Here is a 20,032-nt window from a genome sequence, read left to right as displayed (position 1 = left end):
CCTCTATTATACATGGCAACGGCAGCAGTTGGCCACACAGTTGAGGTATGAGAGTATTCATTTCTAACTGTCCTGGAGTCCAAAGAAGAAGTCAAACAATCAACATATCCTTTATTATAATATACTAATAAACACAAATACATAAGCATAACAGATTCAGATATACAACCTTATTTATTACAACACTTAAAATACTCAAAACAGTGGTATTTACAAGTGTACACATATTACAATCAGAAGCAAATACTATGACCTCTGTCTAAACAGATGAGTGGCCTATCCTTACAAGGCTACATTCATATATCATTCTACTACAATCAAAATCAGATTAACAATTGTTCTATATGGCCACCAAGGCATTATGTGCTCCATTGCTCTTGCCAGAATCGGTTCAAAACTATACTCAAAATTCACTGCTCTTTTATAGAAAGGATAGTGTCTGAAAAGTAAAAATGCTATATTAAATATGTATTCTTTCTGCAAAGCTATTCCTCCTGCTATCTGAGTAGATATCCAGAAGTTTTATAACTTGACCCAGTCTAAAGTCGTTACCCAGAAGAGACTAGTCGTGACCAGCCGTTTGGGAAACAATGTTGTAAAGTCACAGAGCACAAAAATGTGGTATGAAGGCTATAAAGACCTTCCAGTCTGTCTACTCATCACATCACATCTCTTTCTCCTTCTCCTTCTTGTCTTTTTGGTCGAATAGCGCACGAATGTCCAACATGGCCTGTCGAATGTTCTGTCCAAAGCGGTACGAGTCCTACAGAGAACAAGACAGTTGTTTAACCTGATAAATATTCACCTAGATTGCCATTAAGGTAATATGTGAGGGCTATATACTGTATGGTTCAGTAGGTTTGTGTAGTGTTAGACAGTGGTCTCACTGTCTCAGGGCTGGAAAACTTGCTGGAGATGTGGAATGTGATGAGGTTCTCTCCTATAATGATGTAAGAGACGCCATAGCCGTCATCAGCCACCTGGGGGCGCAGGAGAGACACATCACTACTACTCACCCCTAACTCTGACCACTACATAGAAGTAAAAGCAGACATAGAAGAAGTAACAGAGAAGGACACAATGGCAGTAGGACTTGAGATTCTGGTACCAGCTAATTTCTTACCGTGTGTGTGTGTGTGTGTGTGTGTGTGTGTGTGTGTGTGTGTGTGTGTGTGTGTGTGTGTGTGTGTGTGTGTGTGTGTGTGTGTGTGTGTGTGTGTGTGTGTGTGTGTGTGTGTTTGACTCACAGGGCCGAACCCCCCTCCTGCGCTCACGTATCTGGGGAACCTCTTTATGTCGACCATGTTGAGTTGCTGTTGAGGAGTCTGACTAGTGGACAACCTCCAGGGTTCTGACAACACCTAAACCGAGAGGGAGAAGGGTGAGGGAGTAAGCGTAAATCTCTGATATCATTTCACTTGGCCACCAAAGTATCATTTAACATGTATAATGGTGTTAACATCACACCCACACACCTGTTTGAGGAATGGTGAGTCGATGCTGAGGTACTTAGACATGATGTAGAGACAGAAGAGGTGTCTGTCGATGCCAGAGCCTGTCATGGCCAAACGGTACATGTTCTGGTGCTTGTCTGCGGCCTTCCGGAAGAGGTCCAACCTTTGGGCACTCTTTCCACAGAGAAAACGGAGGATATTCAATCAAAACCTCGATCCAGCTCAAAAACACAGCAGATAGAGCAGTGGTGGCCAACCCTCCACCTGGAAAGCTACTGAGTGTGCAGGTATTTGGTGCAGCCCTACTCAGACACACCTGATTCTACCTATCAGCTGTTTATCAGCACTTTGATTAGGTAAATCAGGTATGTTAGCACAGGGCTGGAGCAAAAATAAAAAGTACATAGCCAGTAGCTGGCCAAGTTCAGAGATCAGAGTCCAGAAACAGACATTTGGGTCCTGGTGACCTAGTTTTCAGTCAGAGTGACCTGAGCCTTACTGGAAGTTACATCATGTCACTCTCTATCAGTAACTCCCACAGACAAGGCTACTGACTGTGGAACTACTGATCTGCAGTGCTGAACCCACACTGTGTTTAACATCAGATACTGTCAACCGTCTGATGGTCTAGAAGGTTCTAGCATGTAAGTGGAAGGTGAGTGTTACTGCTCTTGTGTTGTCATTAGTTAATTCTATATTTTCTCTGACATGATTAACTGAGGCGTGTCCTCACCGTAGTGCTCTTGTCCTCCATGGCTCTGACAAAGGCTGTGGACTCTGAGGTGCAGGAGCGAACCGTCTCTGTCCTACCCTCACGGAACATCCGGGTCATCGAGGCCTCATACGTCAGACAGAACTCCCCCTTATCCTACAACACATAGACAACAAATACATTCAGATGCATTGCTATGGACTTGATAGTGTCTTGTGTTGTTAATGTTAACCTAATCATTGTGTTGTATTGTTTGTCTGGTATCATCCGTTGACATCAGGTCAGGTGTCATGACTATTCATGACGAAAGCACACACACGCACGCACGCACGCACGCTCACGCAGTCATACCCTGAATTGGGCCAGCTGCAGTGCTAGCTGTATGAAGGCATCAGGACTGGTCCTACTCTTCTTGATCAGGCCTTTCCCAAACTCATCAAACAGACAGCCATGAAAGTCCACGTCATCAGCTATCACCTTGGCAACCATGTAGGAATCCTCAATGACCTCCTGGCACTGAGGGACGAGGAGAGACCAGAGGACATACAGGGTCAGCAAGACACAGGGCAGCCTGTAGAAGCTACTGAATGGTCTACTGAACACAACACAGTCTAAACTAGTGTTACTGACTCTACAGAGAGAATTTGCATTCATCCCCTTTCCTCTTTACTAAAGCTACAACTTTTATCCCTAACACATTAGAAGTCATACTTCCAGTGGAATGTCCCATTGTAGTTTGATGGGGGGAGGCAGGCCGTTGCTGATGTCTCCTTTGCAGTGCCCCTCCTCTGTGTAGCCCAGATGGAAGCAGTCCATTGCTAGGACATACTACACAGAGACAGCACAACAATCATTAGACTCACACAACACACATCCCAATTAATCACAATGTCATACACTGAGTGTACAAAATATTAAGGACACCTGCCTAATATTGAGTTGCACCCCCCCCTTTGCCCTCAGAACAGCCTCAATTCGTCAGGGCATGGACTCTACAAAGGTGTCGAAAGCATTCCACTGGCCCAAGTTGACTCCAATGCTTCCCACAGTTGTGTCAAGTTGACTGGATGTCCTTTAGGTGGTGGACCATTCTTGATACACACGGAAAACTGTTGAGTGAAAAACCCAGCAGTGTTGTAGTTCTTGACACAAACCGGTACGCCTGGCACCTACTACCATACCCTGTTCAAAGGCACTTAAATCTTTTGTCTTGCCCATTTACACTCTGAATGGCAGACATACACAATTCAAGTCTCAATTGTCTCAAGGCTTAAAAATCATTCTTTAACCTGTCTCCTCCCCTTCATCTACACTGATTGAAGTGGATTTAACAAGTGAGTCTATGTCATGGAAAGAGCAGGTGTACTTAATGTTTTGTACACTTAGTCTATATTTAGGCAATAAGGCACGGGGTGTGGTATATGACCAATTTACAACGGCTAAGGGCTGTTCTTAGCACGATGCAACGTGGAGTGCCTGGATACAGCCCTAAGCAGTGGTATATTGGCCATATATCACAAACCCCCGAGGTGCATTATTGCTATTATAAACTGGTTACCAACGTCATACAGGTGGTATATGGTTTGATATACCATGGCTTTCAACCAATCAGCATTCAGGGCTTGAACCACCCAGTTTATAATGTGTTTTAGAAAAACTTGTTTGTTCATTAATGCAATGCATCATTAATACACCACCAATAATATGGTTATTACCTCCCACATGTGTCCTATAATGGGAGCGTCTGCCCATGAGTGTTCTGCATTAACCCCCAGTTTACCGTTCTTATAAGCGATCAGAGTGAAAGATTTGTCAAACCACCTGAGAGAAAGAATGCATATCGGGTTAAACACTGTAACACACTCATCACAAGGCAGTGCACAGAACAACAATTTACCACTAAACTACAGTTTACTGAAAAATAGGCCTGCTTTACAATGGATGTTTTCTTCCTTATTTCCTGTCCTGTCCTACCTGTCATAGCACTTCCTGTTTGTCTCACCTGTCATAGCACTTCCCGTGCAGCAGGGACTTGGCATACAGGTCCAATGACCTCAGCTTTTCAGGGTCATAACCATGCACCTCGTCATCAAGGGTGAGGAAGAAAGCTGACGTCTCGATGGCTTCCAGAGAGGCTTTGTTAACACCCTGGCTGAAGTACTTCAGACGAGCTCGCGCCCACGGAACTCTGGAGGAGAGGTGGCTGTTTTATTTCTGATGTGTGTGTAAGGAAGGGGGGTGTATATGTACCCCTCTGTGTGTGTGTGTGCAGGTGTGTCTGCACTTTCATGCCTATATGTGTATATACCTGTTGCCGGCTGTGAGGGCAGCCAGTTTGAGTTCCCCAGGCTGTGGCTCGGTGGTGTCGTCGAGGATCCTCTGGAACTGAATCTCCAGCTCGGAGGGCCAGAGGTGACGTCCCCCGTAGTACAGCCACACCTTAAAGAAGCGGCCCTTATGGTACACCACCAGGTGCTTCCGGTCACTCAGGTGCTGAACAAAGTCTGGATCACGGAGAAGGAGAGGGGGAGAGGAGAGAACATAGAACATTATTTGGGGGTGGGGGGAGGCACATAACGCTTCTCTTGAATTATAGCTTTTGTCTACGATTTCGGAAGATGTGTCTAACACAAATGCATGTTCATATTTAGTCATGCAACTACCCAGCGATAGTCTGATAGTGTTATGCCCCCAGCAGGCAGCAGTGTGCTCACCTGTCTCTATACCAGGGATACGTGTGGTGTTGAACATCCTCTCCATCTGATAAGAACACATGGGCACCACCCCCAGAGCCCTCAACTAGTGAGAGAAAGACAGAGGGAGAGAGAGAGAGGAGAGAGAGAAAAGAGAGAGAGAGAAAAGAGAGAGAGTGGGGTTACTTTAGTAGAGCAGAAATAAGTCAAAGGCAGTGGGAGGATGATTTAGGTTAACAGAGAAGGAGGAGGGAGATGACCTGGGTTATTTAAGGGGTAGAGAGTGGGCCAAGGGTCCAAGGGGAAATGGGGGAGGGACCTAAATACTCTCAGGGGAAGGGAGATAGGGAGAGAAGAGGGGTAAGAGAGACAGAGAGAGGGGTTTTCGTTACCGGTGCATGTTCTCCTCTCTCTAGTTTGCGGCGGTACTGCAGCATAGCGTGAACAACATTCCCTGCCCGAGCTGCCTGTCTGTGTGTGGGAGTCACGTACAGCAGATCCTAAATCAGATCATCAGTACAGCATTAGGGAAGCGTTACTGGATGCATCTTAATTAATGCCATGTTCCCTGTATAATGTCTACAGTACACGTACAGTACAGACATGTCTTACCATGGCGTAGAAGTTACTGTTGACCATGATGGGACTCCTGCCTCTAAGGTAGATGTACTCCTCCCACCAATCACTCACCTGCAACAGGTAAAGCAATCTATTACAATCATTTGTTTGACACCTATTTTGTTTTAAAGAGCAATTTCAACACTCACCAAAACAGTAATACAGTCATTTATTTTTGATAAATAAAGCTACCAACATTATTGTTTAATGTATCCTAACATGCCACTTTGAAACAATCGGAATACGTACATAGTTAGTAGCCCACCAGGATTTGAGGATGAGGTATTTCTGGAGTTTGGGTGCCTGGTCCTTCTTGAAGTTATTGGCCACCACCTCCATCTGGTTGTACTGCTCATCATCCAGCAGGGGGCGAACTGACTCCAGGTACTGCAAGGTCATAGAGAGATTATATGATATAATACCGATATGTAGTGTACATATATGGTTATATACTGGTCATGGTCTCTCCTGAACAAATTATCAGTTTGATATTGTAATTCAACCAAGCATATGAGACACATAATCATCTCTCTTTCTCTCACTCTGGTTATGGTGTCATCAACGCGAGGCACAGGTAGTCTGGGTAGGGAGGTCTGGAAGCTATAGAGGAGAGGTCTGCGCCCAGAGAACATCTTCACCAGACTCTGAGGAGAAACAACACAATGACTGGGTTAATTGCCAGAATGATCAAATACTGAGCTCAGACAATATGTTGTCTTGATTCTGAGCTATGAGTGAGCTGCTCTTTTGGTCATGTTGATTTTGAAATAGAGACATTTAACAGACATACCAGCCAGAGTTTGGTGCAGAAGCTAATTTTGCCGTGGGACTCAAAGATCCAGGCGTGGTAGGAGAGAAGGGCCTTGAGAGTGTACCTCAGCATGAGGATGAGAGAGAGCCACAGCCCTGTGGAAAACAGGATGGCACTAAACACTGTCTGGGTCTGCACTGTCATGTAGCCACTGGAGTGAGGGGAGACGAAAGAGTGGAAAGGAGAAAATCCAGTCAGGTACTGCAGCAAGCAAACTATTTAAAATTGTTTTTCAAACGGAATGGCACTCATCACTGTCATGTAGCCACTGGACACAGGAGAGAACACAACTTTACCTCATTTTATCACAACAAAATAGCATTAGGCAAAAAAATCGAACCATCAAACAATCAAAATTATGTTTATTGTCCTTCACGAGGAAATTATTTTGACAGATAACCACAGGCTGAAAAGAAGACGTATCGCTGTTCCACAATTCCTGTTCATCATTGTGTTATTTGCTCACTGACCTGACAGACATGGTCCTCTTGATGGTGTCTATCATTCCCAGTGATGGGTCTATCCTGGCATATATGGTGCTCATGGTGGCTATCACCACGATCAGCAAACTGGATGGGCTGGCAGGGTAGACCCCTGTCAATATCCCATTCTGAAATAAAATAATATAATTCAATGTTCATTTAGGTAGTTAGCCTACAAACAGACCAACTAGGCTATTCCTAGATGTGCAAGCATTTGTCCCAGCTCAGCAGTAGGCTACACACACCTGAATCAATCAAGGCAATAATAATAACTTTAATAATAACTTTAATAATTTGTTTTATTGCTGTACTGCAACAAACACCAAGCTAGCTATCAGGTCCAGGATTGGTAATAACTGTAGGGCTACTTAATAATTGGAAAACAAACCTTAAATCTTATGGCACGCTTTCTCCATGACGTCACTCCCGACAGATAGATGTGTTTGAGTACCTCGCGGCTCAGGTGGAGGTCGATGCCGTCTGGGGTGACGGTGAACTGGAAGCCAACTGCCTGATGTGCCTCTGCCATCCCGGTGACGTCGAAGACCCTGTTAAAAAAAAGAGAGATATAGACAGAGAGGCGTTCAACTTTTTTAACCCTAATTGAGCCAACACATTTTTATCTTAAAAGTGCGAACAGGGGTACATTTTTACCCCAAATTGGTAATGACTGTGAAAAGATACTGTCTGTGAAGTAGTAACACTTTCTTTCATTAACTTTTTGTAACACGTTATTGGTTTTAATTCTCAAAAAGCTTGGAAAGACAGTACCGTGCAGTATCGAAGAGCCCTCACTGCTGCTCGATCATCCTATTTTTCCAACTTAATTGAGGAAAATAAGAACAATCCCAAAAAATGTTTTGATACTGTCGCAAAGTTAAGTAAAAAGCAGCATTCCCCAAGAGAGGATGGCTTTCACTTCAGCAGTGATAAATTCATGAACTTCTTTGAGGAAAAGATCATGATCATTAGAAAGCAAATTACAGATTCCTCTTTAAATCTGCGTATTCCTCCAAAGCTCAGTTGTCCTCAGTCTGCACAACTCTGCCAGGACCTAGGATCAAGGGAGACACTCAAGTTTTTTTAGTACTATATCTCTTGACACATTGATGAAAATAATCATGGCCTCTAAACCTTCAAGCTGCATACTGGACCCTATTCAAACTAAACTACTGAAAGAGCTGCTTCCTGTGCTTGGCCCTCCTTTGTTGAACATAATAAACGGCTCTTTATCCACCGGATGTGTACCAAACTCACTAATAGTGGCAGTAATAAAGCCTCTCTTGAAAAAGCCAAATCTTGACCCACGAAATATAAAAAACTAATCGGCCTATATCGAATCTCCCATTCCTCTCAAAAATGTTAGAAAAAGCTGTTGCGTAGCAGCTCACTGCCTTCCTGAAGACAAGTAAGTAAGACTGGTAAGTTGGTGGTTGAAGATATCTCTCTAGTGGTGTGGGGGCTGTGCTTTGGCAAAGTGGGTGGGGTTATATCCTGCCTGTTTGGCCCTGTCCGGGGGTATCGTCGGACAGGGCTAGGGTCAGTCTGTTATATTGGAGTACTTCTCCTGTCTTATCCGGTGTCCTGTGGGAATTTAAGTATGCTCTCTCTAATTCTGTCTTTCTTTATTTCTTTCTTTCTTTCTCTCTCTCGGAGGACCTGAGCCCTAGGACCATGCCTCAGGGCTACCTGGCCTGATGACTCCTTGCTGTCTCCAGTCCACCTGGCCGTGCTGCTGTTCCAGTTTCAACTGTTCTGCCTGCGGATATGGAACCCTGACCTGTTCACTGGACGTGCTACCTGTCCCAGACCTGCTGTTTTCAACTCTCTAGAGACAGCAGGAGTGGTAGAGATACTCTGAATGATCGGCTATGAAAAGCCAACTGACATTTACTCCTGAGGTGCTGACCTATTACACCCTCGGCAACCACTGTGCTTATTATTATTTGACCCTGCTGGTTCTGTTATAATCTCCACCCGGCACAGCCAGAAGAGCACTAGCCATCCCTCATAGCCTGGTTCCTCTCTAGGTTTCTTCCTAGGTTTTGGCCTTTCTAGGGAGTTTTTCCTAGCCACTGTGCTTCTACACCTGCATTGCTTGCTGCTTGGGGTTTTAGGCTGGGTTTCTGTACAGCACTTTGTGACATCAGCTGATGTAAGAAGGGCTTTATAAATACATTTGATTGATTGATTGATTCTGTGAATGGAGTAGCACACAGCGTTGTACGAGATCTTCAGGAGTTTGGCAATTTCTCGCATGGAATAGCCTTCATTTCTCAGAACAATAGTAGACTGATGAGTTTCAGAAGAAAGTTCTTTGTTTCTGGCCATTTTGAGCCTGTAATCGAACCCACAAATGCTGATGCTCCAGACACTCAACTAGTCTAAAGAAGGCCAGTTTTATTGCTTCTTTAATCAGAACAACAGTTTTCAGCTGAGCAAACATAATTGCAAAAGGGTTTTCTAATGATCAATTAGCCTTTTCAAAGGATAAACTTGGATTAGCTAACACAACGTGCCATTGGAACACAGGAGCGATGGTTGCTGATAATGGGCCTCTATACGCCTATGTAGATATTCCATAAAAAAATCTGACATTTCCAGCTACAATAGTCATTTACAATATTTTCAATGTCTACACTGTATTTCTGATCAAATTGATGTTATTTTAATGGACAAAAAATGTGCTTTTCTTTCAAAAACAAGGACATTTCTAAGTGACCCCCAAACTTGTTAACGTTAGTGTAGGTCCGGGATGTCAGGAAGCTTGGCCCCAGTGATGTACTGGGCCGTACGCACTACCGTCTGTAGCGCCTTATGGTGAGATGCCGAGCAGTTGCCATACCAGGCGGTGATGCAACTGGTCAGGATGCTCTCGATGGTGCAGCTGTAGAAGTTTTTGAGGATATGAGGACCCATGCCAAATCTTTTAAGTCTCCTGAGGAGGAAAATGTTTTTTTCGTGTCCTCTTCACAGCTGTCTTGGTGTGTTTGGACCATGATAGTTTGTCCGTGATGTGGACACCAAGGAACTTGAAACTCTCGACTCGCTCCACTTCAGTCCTGTCAATGTTAATAGCGGCCTGTTCGGCCCTCCTTTTCCTATAGTCCACGATCAGCTCCTTTGTCTTGCTCACATTGAGAGAGAGGTTGTTGTCCTGGCAACACACTGCCAGGTCTCTGACTTTCTCCCTATAGGCTGTCTCATCGTTGTCAGTGATCAGGCCTACCACTGTTGTGTCGTCAGCAAACTTAATGATGGTGTTGGAGTCGTGCTTGGCCACGAGTGAACAGGGAGTACAGGAGGGGACTAAGCACGCACCCCTGAGGGGCCCCAGTGTTGAGGATCAGCGTGGCAGATGTGTTGTTGCCTACCCTTACCACCTGGTGGTGACCCATCAGGAAGTCCAGGATCTAGTTGCAGAGGAAGGTGTATAGTCCCAGGGTCCTTTGCTTAGTGATGAGCTTTGAGGGCACTATGGTGTTGAACGTTGAGCTGTCGTCAATGAACAGCATTCTCACATTGGTGTTGCTTTTGTCCAGGTGGGAAAAGGCAGTGTGGAGTGCGATTGAGATTGCGTCATCTGTGGATCTGTTGGGGCGGTATGTGAATTGGAGTGGGTCTAGGGTTTCTGTTATGATTGTGTTGACATGTGCCATTACCAGGCTTTCAAAGCACTTTATGGCTACCGACGCGAGTGCTATGGGGCAGTAATCATTTAGGCAGGTTACCTTCACTTTCTTTGCCACATGGACTGTGGGGGTCTGTTTGAAACATGTAGGTATTACAGTCTTGGCCAGGAAGAGGTAGAAAATGTCAGTGAAGACACTTGCCAGTTGGTCAGCGAATGTTGACCTGTTTAAAGGTCTTGCTCAGATCGGCTATGGAGAGCGTGAACACACAGTCGTCCGGAACAGCTGGTGCTCTCATGCCTCGAAGCGAGCATAAAAAGCATTTAGCTCGTCTGGTACAATCATGTCCCTGGGCAGCTGGTTTCCCTTTGTAGTCCATAATATTTTTCAAGCCCTGCCACATCTGACGAGCATCAAAGCCGGTGTAGTAGGATTCAATATTAGTGTTGTTGCCGGTGGTTCAAAACCCCACCCATGCAAAACAAGCAAAAATGTCAGGCGGGCTTTTCAAACAGCTCATACACTAAAAGGACATTATCATCATTTTCACAATTTCACAGTATTATTCCAACTTCATAGTGTGGAAATATATTTAAAATATGAAATCCTTATTTTCTTCGCCCAATTATCAAATAGAGCATGTCAGCTTATATTCCTAAAAACCAGGAAATTAGTTATTTCTGGTTTGTTCAGCCATTCCTATGGGGGGAATGAATGGGGAAAGAATGGGGTTTTGGGATACATGCCGAGAATAAGGTCTAACGTTAACACAAGCTTACGCCTGTCGCACAAATATATTATGACGCCATTTTGTGCCGTTTTTGTTAATTTCGGTGTTCGGCAGGTTTTTTTCCAGCTCTTCGCCACACACATGTTTCTTGAGGCAAGTTGAAGTCTGGTAGCCGATATCTATGCCCCTTCATTGGTGATCAGTCAACAGTAGGGGTAGGACCTATGGACGGGATTGTTCAATGAAGTGTTTGCTGTCATCCAACGAGAGACAAGAGAGCGCAGCAGCAGCTAGGCCCTACTGTATGTGCACTACTAGTTTTCATGCACATTTTTTCACTTGAGAAGTACTGCACCAAACATCTTAGGTAGATGTAAAACGTAAAAACGTATTACAGATTTCTTGATTTTTCTATGATTCATTCTGACTATTTTGAGGAAGTGCATGGAAATGTTGTTGCCATGGTGGCTCTAGGGACAAACAACAGTTATATTGCCTCTTTTTCTAGTTTTTCAAACGAAGGTCTTTAAGGAGTATGCGAGCACAGACGTTCACTTCTCCTAGCCGAGTTCTGATAGGACCAAACAGAACCTATGTATGCGCCTTTAGGAGATCTTATACTTTGTTCTATGAGATAATATCAGTCAGTTAACATGAGCTGTATGAATATGAAGCCTTTATGTGCTTGTTTTGATTACATATATGCTTCAAAATTCACAAAAAGTTACGTTAGCCGATGAAGATTATCTTCTTATCTTCTTGTTAACAAAACGTATAAGATCAGTCTGTGTTTACCACATACCTCATTTTCGGCGTTTGTCCAAAAACACACCAAAAAATGTATAATTTTTCCATAGGCATTGGCCAACGAGCCATGGCGGAGTTAGTGCCTACTAAAAGACGCCATTACTATTGCTTTAGCCTAACGGTTAAAACCAAACCAACTTTAGGCTAACGAGTGGGAATGGATGCATGCAGGAATGAAGTCGAACCTTCATCAATTTCAGGTGAGAGAAACGTTCATTTTCCTAGACTCATGGAAACAATTACTAAGAAATAGCCCTAAGCAGCCCTTTTGTAATTTCAAGGATTAGTTAAATATTTGTATGTGGAGGTCATAAATCTGTTTATGTTGTGGCCCGGTTGACTGACAAGTTGGGCTTGAATTCCTTTTTCCATGTCATATGCCGGGCCGGCAGCCAAGTAGGGCAAAGTTGAAATGGCAGATATAGAGGCCGGTGTAGCCTGGGTTACTGGAATGCGCTCAGTAGGAGGACCGGTTTATAAATATAAACACTGCAGACTAGGAAGAGCAGTCTACTACACCACTGACAACATAACGAAACATATTGCATGGTGTATTCATAAAGAATATTCTAATAATTAGGTTTGATCATCAGGGCCATAATACAGTGCCAAATACATAATACAGTTCCATCAGTGCCAAATGGATATTTCTCCAGTATAGCTTTATAATATGTGTCCGGTCAGCTAAAAGTTTAGATTTTAACAATATCAACTGAAGAATGAGACAATTAATTTCCTTCAGTTAACATTTACTTTTTCAAATCAATTGTGAGGATGCAGACTTCCTATGAATTAACTTTCCGTTAGCCTATTACACACACTTATTGTGTGGCACAAGGGGGGTAGAGAATAAATCACTTTTGGCTTGCTTTTGTTAGTCAAACTTCTGAAATGTTTCCCATAGCTATCAGGTGCATAGACGGTGACACCCAACCCAACACCAGCAACAAATCCATATGGTAACTAACTACACTAGTACAATATTACATACTTAAGTGTTTCTCAGAGATATAGACAGCTACAGTAGCCAAAGAATTGATACATAATAGCAATCCAAAAACCAAACATTCAGTAATTCAATACCTTGAAAATCGATTCAATTCAAGCTTGCTGAAGTGAAACAGAAGAAGACAGTGACTTTGGTTTCTCCCAGTGGAATTCCTCTGGACCAGAGCTGAGCTCTCTCTGTGTGTGTGCTGCCTCTGTGCTCTGTGTGTGACTCCTATGCCCTTGAAGCAGCTTTCCTCAGGTACTGGGAGCAAAACGCTACCCCCTTTTCTTTCTGTAGCTGGACACCATCTAGAGCTAGACTGTATCCTCATGTGCCTGCTGACCACATAGCATTCAAACACCTACAGAGTACCACTAGAAATACCTAATGTTTATTCATCCATCTATTTACGTATATACTACGTTTTTACCATGGTATCCTGTGACAAATGGTTAATAATTCATAGTTATGAGGCAACTTTTGAGGCGAGTTTCATCTCTCTGTGAACAGTGTGTCTATCGTGGCTGTGTTACGTAATAACCCACCATGTTCCATTTTTCTATCACTACATCTGTGGACACACTGTTTTTTTTAATGGTTTGACAGGCTTTAAGCTTTAGGCAGTCAACCAAGCAGTTAACTCTCCTTTAACCTCTATATCACAAATACATTTGTCACAAAGTGCTTATAAGTAAGTAAACCTCCCAAAAGAGTAAACAAGGGTAATAGTAGCTATATTTCAATCCAATTGGCAACTGATTTTCAAACACGAATACTAAAAATTCTGCATATAGAAAATGTGTGCATTTTCCCACCAGTGTTTCCACCAAACTGACATTTTTCTGTTAAAAATCAGTATGTGATGATGTAGTGCATACTAATGTTGTAGTGCACACAAGCTTTCATGTACCGAATAAATATCTAGAGTTCATTGTGTTTCTATGCCTATCAGACTCTACCAATAATTTTGTCATAAAAACTGTTGCATTAAATAGCAAATGTGCCTACTCTGTACTTAGCATGTGGGCTCTAGCCAAGAGCTGGCAGATACTGTACAGTGCGGGTAGGCTGTGCACAATGTATGTGTAGGCTAGTGAGTCTACATGATGAGATTATTATGGATAAGAGACAGAATATTTTTATTTGTCAAATGGCAGTCAAGCATCAATCATCATGTCACACTCAACATTTACTGGAAAGGAGCATCAAACTCATCACCGTGCACTTATGTAAAATTCATCATAACTTATTTCATCTGTATCCTAATAAACTGCATGATTTCCCGAGTCTTAGTCACACCATATCATCACACGTGACTCCAAGTTACCTTCGATATTGTTATAATATATCAATATTTGCGCATTAAGTTGTTTCCACTGCACCACCATTTCTCGCATAATGAATTTTACAAACACAAAAAGATCCCACCATGTCGAATGCACAAATTATCTGTCGGCATTTATACAATTGTACCAGAACTTCCTGTTTCAACCACAGTGATTTATTTTTTGTATGGTATAACTTCACTCACATAAAAACTGGAAGGAAACGTGGTTACTGGGAAAAACTCCCTAGGAAACCTTTAAAACGAATCTGACTAAGAAGAAAACGAGATTAGGAGCCAATCCTCCTCCGGGTAAAGATTTAAGAGACGGCCAGACCAGTAGGATTGTCTAGCATCTGCTGGCGAGAGTGCTTAGTACCTCTGAACAGAGTGTTGGCTGTAAATTGCAAACTGAACACAAACCGGAGGACACCGTGCACGGCCCCCTACTGTACAGACCGACAATCGGTCCGGTGAGTTATCTCCTTTAGAGTAGGCCTACTTAAGTTAAAAAAGTTGTCATGTAAGGCAGAGTGAAAGCAGGACAAGGCATATTGTTACTGACACAGAATGGTGAAGTTCACATGTAGCAAAAACCCTGACCTGAACCCCAGAAACAGCAAGGCAAGGCAAATCAGACTAATTGATGAAAGTTGTTTTAGAAGGAAAGGTGAAGGAGGGCTTCATAGCGAATGCAGATGGGTAGAGGAGGGAGGACAGTGAGAGACAAGGAGTGGAGATCCAGCCTTACAGCAGCGTTGTGTTCTATACCTGGCATGTACACCTGGTCACCCAGCACTGTTCCCTGTCCAGCTAACGCTACCTTCTCAGCCCCTTTCACCTAGGACCAGAAATGAGAGGATTAGATAGATAGGCCTATGGCATTAAAAGCAACTTAATCTCATTGAAGAGAACGCTTAGGTGGTGGTCTCACCTGCCCCCACTTCCCAGACTCCACACAGAATGATGTCACCACATTCTCTGAGTTGTTTCCTCCAATCACAAACAGCCGGTCCGTGGCACCCAGGAAGTAGAGGCTGGGGAGGTCAGCGTTGGCTTTGGTTAGGGTAGGGAGCAGCTCAGACCATAAGTCTGGGAAAGACAGAGATAACAGGAGTGTGCATGTTTGTCTGTATGTGTTTGTATGTGTGTTTTTCGGGCTCAAAGGCTGTTATTGATTAGACTACAGCCTGCAATTGACCAACATGTAAGGTTGCAAGGAACAACTCCACTCAAGATTGATACTGCTTTACCTTGCCTGGTGTCATACTGTAGAAGCAGCTTTTCTCCAGTCCTCTGGATGTTCCCCAGGACATAGAGACAGGAGCCCAGGCTGGTGGCCAGAGGGAGGTCATGGGACAGGGACATGGTGAACTGTAAGTCAGTCAGAGGCAGAGAGGAGACAAACCTGCAGCAGAGAACACACACAAACCTATAGGTTAGACTAAGAGGTACAGTAGCAGCTAGGGCTGTCAGAGTTAATCAGTCAACTCGAGTTACTTTGGACAAAATCAAGACATCAATATTCTTGTAATGCTTTTTGTATATATAAAAAAATCTTCAAATTCTGAATTTGTGATTAATCGCGAATAATAACAGCAAATACTGTGATTAAGTCGATTAAATGTTTTTATCGTTTGACAGCCATAGTAGCAACATAATAATACACATCCAGGTAGGAGCCGTATCCTACGTCCATGTGTTGTCCCAGGGGTGGTATCGCTCCACAGCAGTGTACAGGGCTGTGCTGGAGTCAGGAGTCACCAGAGAGTCCAAGTACCAGCCTCCCACAGCATAGATACAGCCATCACATGACACCGCACTGAAATGCCTCCTGTGCTGTCGGGAAGACAACAGATACAGACACTTAATATACGTTTTATATAACAATGATTAACAATGATTGATTTTCATAAGGTGGATGTCTTTCCTGTACCTTGATGAGAGGTGCAGTGGAGACCCAGGTGTTGGTGAAGGGGTTGTACCTAAAGGAGGCCATTTTGAACTCCCAGCCCCTTTTGGCCCGCTGCCTGTAGCCACCGATGAGGTAGAGGTAGTTGAGTAGAACCACCGTGGTGAAGCACCACTTATCAGCCATGAAAGGGAGCTCTGTTATTGGACGCCAGTCACCAGTGACCTCTGATCCATCCAGGGTGAAGAGGTGGCGGGAGGCTTCTGTTTCTAGGTCATTCCAGGAGGTCAGGTTCTCCTTCCTCACGCAGCAGAGCCGGAGATCACCCTGCCACCTCAGACGGGCCAGTTCAGCCCTGTCTTCAGCCGGCAAACACCTGGCCATGCATTCACAATATGAAGAATAATCTGTTTTCAATTGAAAGGAGAGTTCACCCCTTGCAACTGAAGATTATTTGCTTGGTGTGGAAATTGAAACCCATGAAGTAGGCCGATTAAATGAGGTCAGGTATTGGGGAATGTCATGCTGTACCTGGTGAGGTGAGGCAGCTCCAGCAGGTGTCTGCTGAGGTAGGAGAACACAGTCGTCTCCAGCTCAGTACAGCAGATGTCCCGGGCCAGAGCCAGGTAGGACAGACAGGAGTCTGGGGTTAGAACACCAGACAGGGCCAACAGGCACTGCGACACAAAGGCCTCAGCCAGCAGGTAGCTGCCCACCTCCAGAGTCAGACAGAGAAAGAGAGTTATCATACATATGAGATTTAAAACAATAAATTGCTGGTTCTCTGTGTGATGTGCCAGCCTGGGACAGATTCATTTCCATATGAGTGGAAAATAAGTATGATATATGGGGAATAAGACGTCCACCCACTTGGATGTGTTCTCCCAACTCCTCCTGGGGAACGCTGAAGTCATTCCGGAAGCAGAATTCTAGGAGGGAATGGAAGACTGAGGAGGGAATGTGGTCCAGGACAATCAGGCTCTCTGTGGTCTCTCTCATACTGGACTGGGACAGGGCTCTGAAGTACTCACTACAGTCAGTCAGACGACCAAGGTTCACCTTATACACCCAGATGAAAGAACAAAAAAACATAGATGGAAGGTTTATCTTTGTCATTATGTCAAGTTATGGAAAAATTCTGCAGTATGTCTGATGAGACAATCTCCATAATGGAGAAGAGCGGTGTACCATTTCTAAAGGCAATGCAGGGATGATGTGATGACATACAGCAGCTGTTAACTTACGTGGAAGGCATGTGTGCTGGTCTGGACTGTAACCATTGTTCCACTTCCATCTCCATGGTGATAGGTACGATACATCTCATTGGTTAGCCACTCCTTTGACACCCTGTCATACAGTCCTTCACCTGAGTTGCCTGGTGATGTCACCCAGGTGTGTGGCACTGAGAACGGCATTCTCCACACCCTCTGTAAAGCATACTTCAACCACCCGCTGATCCACAGCACCACAACTTTCACATACGGTCTGAGAAGACTTATCATACTGAGGAGAAAAGATGATTTACTAATATTAAAGGGCGTTACCTCATCTATCTCACAAATCAATCTTATTTTCTGTCTCTCAAAACTGTGTTGGGACTAGCCAAAATATATCTGTGTCATTTTTTAAAGATTTATGTAATACATTTGACCAATTATTTGTCATTGGAAGAAAAACAGGCCTATGGTAGGCACTAACTGTGAGAAACCCAGATTTAAACTTAGATCCTAGAAACATTGAACAACCTCCTGCTATAGAGAACTCAAGGAGAAGGGCTTGCATTACACAAAAACAATACTGAGCATGAAGGAAACACACTGAACACTGAACAGACACTCGAGGGTCCTAACACACATTTATCTCCCTGATCCATCGCAGCTCAGAGTCACATGTCTGATAAGATAACAGTCCAGCAGCAGAAGCAGCTATAATACTAGCTGAATGCCACACACCAGTGGCCACACAAAAGAAGAAAGAAATGCAATAGGCCAACAGCAACTATGTTGCTTGGACCCCTAACAATGACATCCCAAATGTGCATAAATCCAAAATCCAGCTTTGATCCCCGTGTGCGAGTAGACAAGGTCAGTTATAAAGCCTCTCCTACATCGACAGTCCAAGCAGGGCTTACATGGAACTGGGTGCAGAAAAACAGCTCTACAGGACTGATCTATTTTAGGCATCATGGGGGACTTGTGCCTAATTCCAAATCAACCCCTAGCCCCTACCCCTAGGTACTCCCCATTCCCCTTACTTCTACGCACTGAAAGGAAAAAATATAGATGTTAGTGATATAGTGAAACTCCCACCTAGTTAAGAGGCGCAGCTATTTCCATATTGACTATCTACCCAATCCTTACAGATTAGCATTAAGTATGCTAGTGTGAAATACGACTCCCCTAAATCTGCTAAGAATTGTACCATTAGGGGGAGCTCTGGTTCCTGAACATGTATTGTTTTACTACAGTACACGTACAAGGTGAAAAGAACTGTTGCCATATCAATAAATGAATATTCGTAATCAATCAGGTATCAAGCATGTTTATTAGCTGTTAAATTATCATATTTACACCGCAGTTGCAGTGCAAGGAGGATTTTGGACAGGATTGAGATGTAATGAAAGAAAAATACAAAAACATTTTGCTAGATGATGACGCACTGGCTTCTAAAGTAGGCAGTTTCATATTCTCTAAAATCTAACATTGGCCTACATCCACAACATACATTCTAATTCTGATATTATAGGGTCAATTGATAGGGAAACCTTTATTATAACTGACATACCAAAACTGAGGGTACTGCACTTAGCAAACAAATATACTAAATCATTTATAACATTAGAAATTATATTGAACAACATTTTGACGTGTTCAAATGATTGCCATTCCAAGGAAAAAAATTACTTTTCTTTCAACCTGATCCCATTTCCATCATCTTTGGACCTGAATTAAAAAATCATGCAGATGATATTACACTTGGTTTAAATAATATTTTAGGCATACGCAAACAGTAGCCAAATACACATTTAAATCAGACACAAAATCTGTTGTTCAAAGTCATGGACAGTTTTGTTTAGCTATTGTGGTTCTTGGTCTGAAATGGAAAAGGACAAACATCGAAACCTTGGGCATAGTCAAATCGTGACAGACAGTTCTATACCATTTTACTAGTAATGGAACAGCATTAGAATGCAAGGTAAACCTAGTCAGATTTCAATGACTTCATAAAAGCCAGACGGCTTTCAGCAACAACAACAAAAAGGATGACGATATTTAGCACATTCTGATACTGAAAGCTGTACAGTATATAACTGAGATTATTATTTTCAAAAGCTGCTCTCTGAGATATGTTGTGCAATTAGCTTTCATTGTCTATAACCAAAAACATGTTACTTTTTGAATCCCTTTGTAACGGTTGTCGTCGGGAATAGAGGACCAAAACGCAGCAGGAATGTGGATGCTCATCTTGTAATTTATTTTAAATAAAGAGATCACCAAAATAACAAAACAAAGAACTCACAAACAACAAAACAGTCTTGTCATGCTCACACAGGCAAAACAAGAAACAATCTCCCACAACACCAAACCAAACAATTACCCACATATAGGACTCTCAATCAGAGGCAACGAGAAAGCACCTGCCTCCAATTGGGAGTCCAACCCCCCATCATACTAAACATAGAAATACAACAAACCAGAAAGAACATAGAAATACAAAACATAGAACATAGACCAAAACCCGGAAATAATAAATCAAACACCCTACTACATAAATCACCACCCCGAACCACATAAACAAAATACCCTCTGCCACGTCCTGACCCCAACTACAATAACAAATAACCCTTATACTGGTCAGGACGTGAC

At 43.3% G+C, this 20,032-nt stretch overlaps 2 protein-coding genes across 3 annotated transcripts; both read right to left on the bottom strand.

Moving 5' to 3' along the window:
- Window positions 1-94: 94 nt before the first annotated feature.
- Window positions 95-15,090, bottom strand: LOC106573415 (carnitine O-palmitoyltransferase 1, liver isoform). Of its 2 annotated transcripts, none has more exons than XM_045697060.2 (19): window positions 15,026-15,090; window positions 7,159-7,318; window positions 6,759-6,898; window positions 6,268-6,439; window positions 6,020-6,121; window positions 5,727-5,864; window positions 5,472-5,549; window positions 5,252-5,359; window positions 4,881-4,965; window positions 4,475-4,670; window positions 4,169-4,354; window positions 3,882-3,987; window positions 2,878-2,994; window positions 2,518-2,682; window positions 2,188-2,322; window positions 1,476-1,628; window positions 1,248-1,361; window positions 888-980; window positions 95-763 (listed from the first exon to the last, which is right to left on the bottom strand). In XM_045697060.2, the coding sequence occupies exons 2-19, from the start codon at window positions 7,297-7,299 to the stop codon at window positions 665-667; spliced, it is 2,328 nt and encodes a 775-aa protein (XP_045553016.2). In that variant the 5' UTR covers window positions 7,300-7,318; window positions 15,026-15,090; the 3' UTR covers window positions 95-664. The 2 variants fall into 2 exon arrangements, with proteins under 2 accessions (XP_045553016.2, XP_014003915.3); XM_014148440.3 differs by lacking the exon at window positions 15,026-15,090 and adding an exon at window positions 13,023-13,292.
- On the bottom strand, window positions 14,043-18,336 carry LOC106573414 (kelch repeat and BTB domain-containing protein 13). Its single transcript, XM_014148439.3, has 9 exons — window positions 18,021-18,336; window positions 17,411-17,669; window positions 17,037-17,225; window positions 16,698-16,882; window positions 16,191-16,542; window positions 15,948-16,093; window positions 15,508-15,662; window positions 15,189-15,346; window positions 14,043-15,095 (listed from the first exon to the last, which is right to left on the bottom strand). Exons 2-9 carry the CDS (start codon window positions 17,666-17,668, stop codon window positions 14,913-14,915), a joined length of 1,626 nt encoding a protein of 541 aa, XP_014003914.3. The 5' UTR covers window position 17,669; window positions 18,021-18,336; the 3' UTR covers window positions 14,043-14,912.
- Window positions 18,337-20,032: the final 1,696 nt, after the last annotated feature.

The sequence above is a fragment of the Salmo salar genome, chromosome 16 (assembly GCF_965601325.2).
Source record: "Salmo salar chromosome 16, fSalSal1, whole genome shotgun sequence".
NCBI classification, from domain to species: Eukaryota; Metazoa; Chordata; class Actinopteri; order Salmoniformes; family Salmonidae; genus Salmo; species Salmo salar.
Note: the sequence above shows the minus strand (reverse complement) of the source record. Positions and strands in the feature narration are given on the sequence as shown.

Bases quoted from the DNA above. Each gene is read 5' to 3' on its own strand.
- LOC106573415 (XM_014148440.3), bottom strand. From the start codon at position 13,261: ATGAGGATACAGTCTAGCTCTAGATGGTGTCCAGCTACAGAAAGAAAA. The intron at 5,550-5,726 runs GTACGTATTCCG...TACCTGTTGCAG, and splicing joins CCTGGTGGGCTACTAACTAT to GTGAGTGATTGGTGGGAGGA. The intron at 2,683-2,877 runs GTATGACTTCTA...CTCGTCCCTCAG, and splicing joins AATGGGACATTCCACTGGAA to TGCCAGGAGGTCATTGAGGA.
- LOC106573414 (XM_014148439.3), bottom strand. From the start codon at position 17,668: ATGATAAGTCTTCTCAGACCGTATGTGAAAGTTGTGGTGCTGTGGATC. The intron at 15,663-15,947 runs GTAGGATACGGC...TCTCTGCTGCAG, and splicing joins CCCTGGGACAACACATGGAC to GTTTGTCTCCTCTCTGCCTC. The intron at 15,096-15,188 runs GTGAGACCACCA...TTCTGGTCCTAG, and splicing joins AGTCTGGGAAGTGGGGGCAG to GTGAAAGGGGCTGAGAAGGT.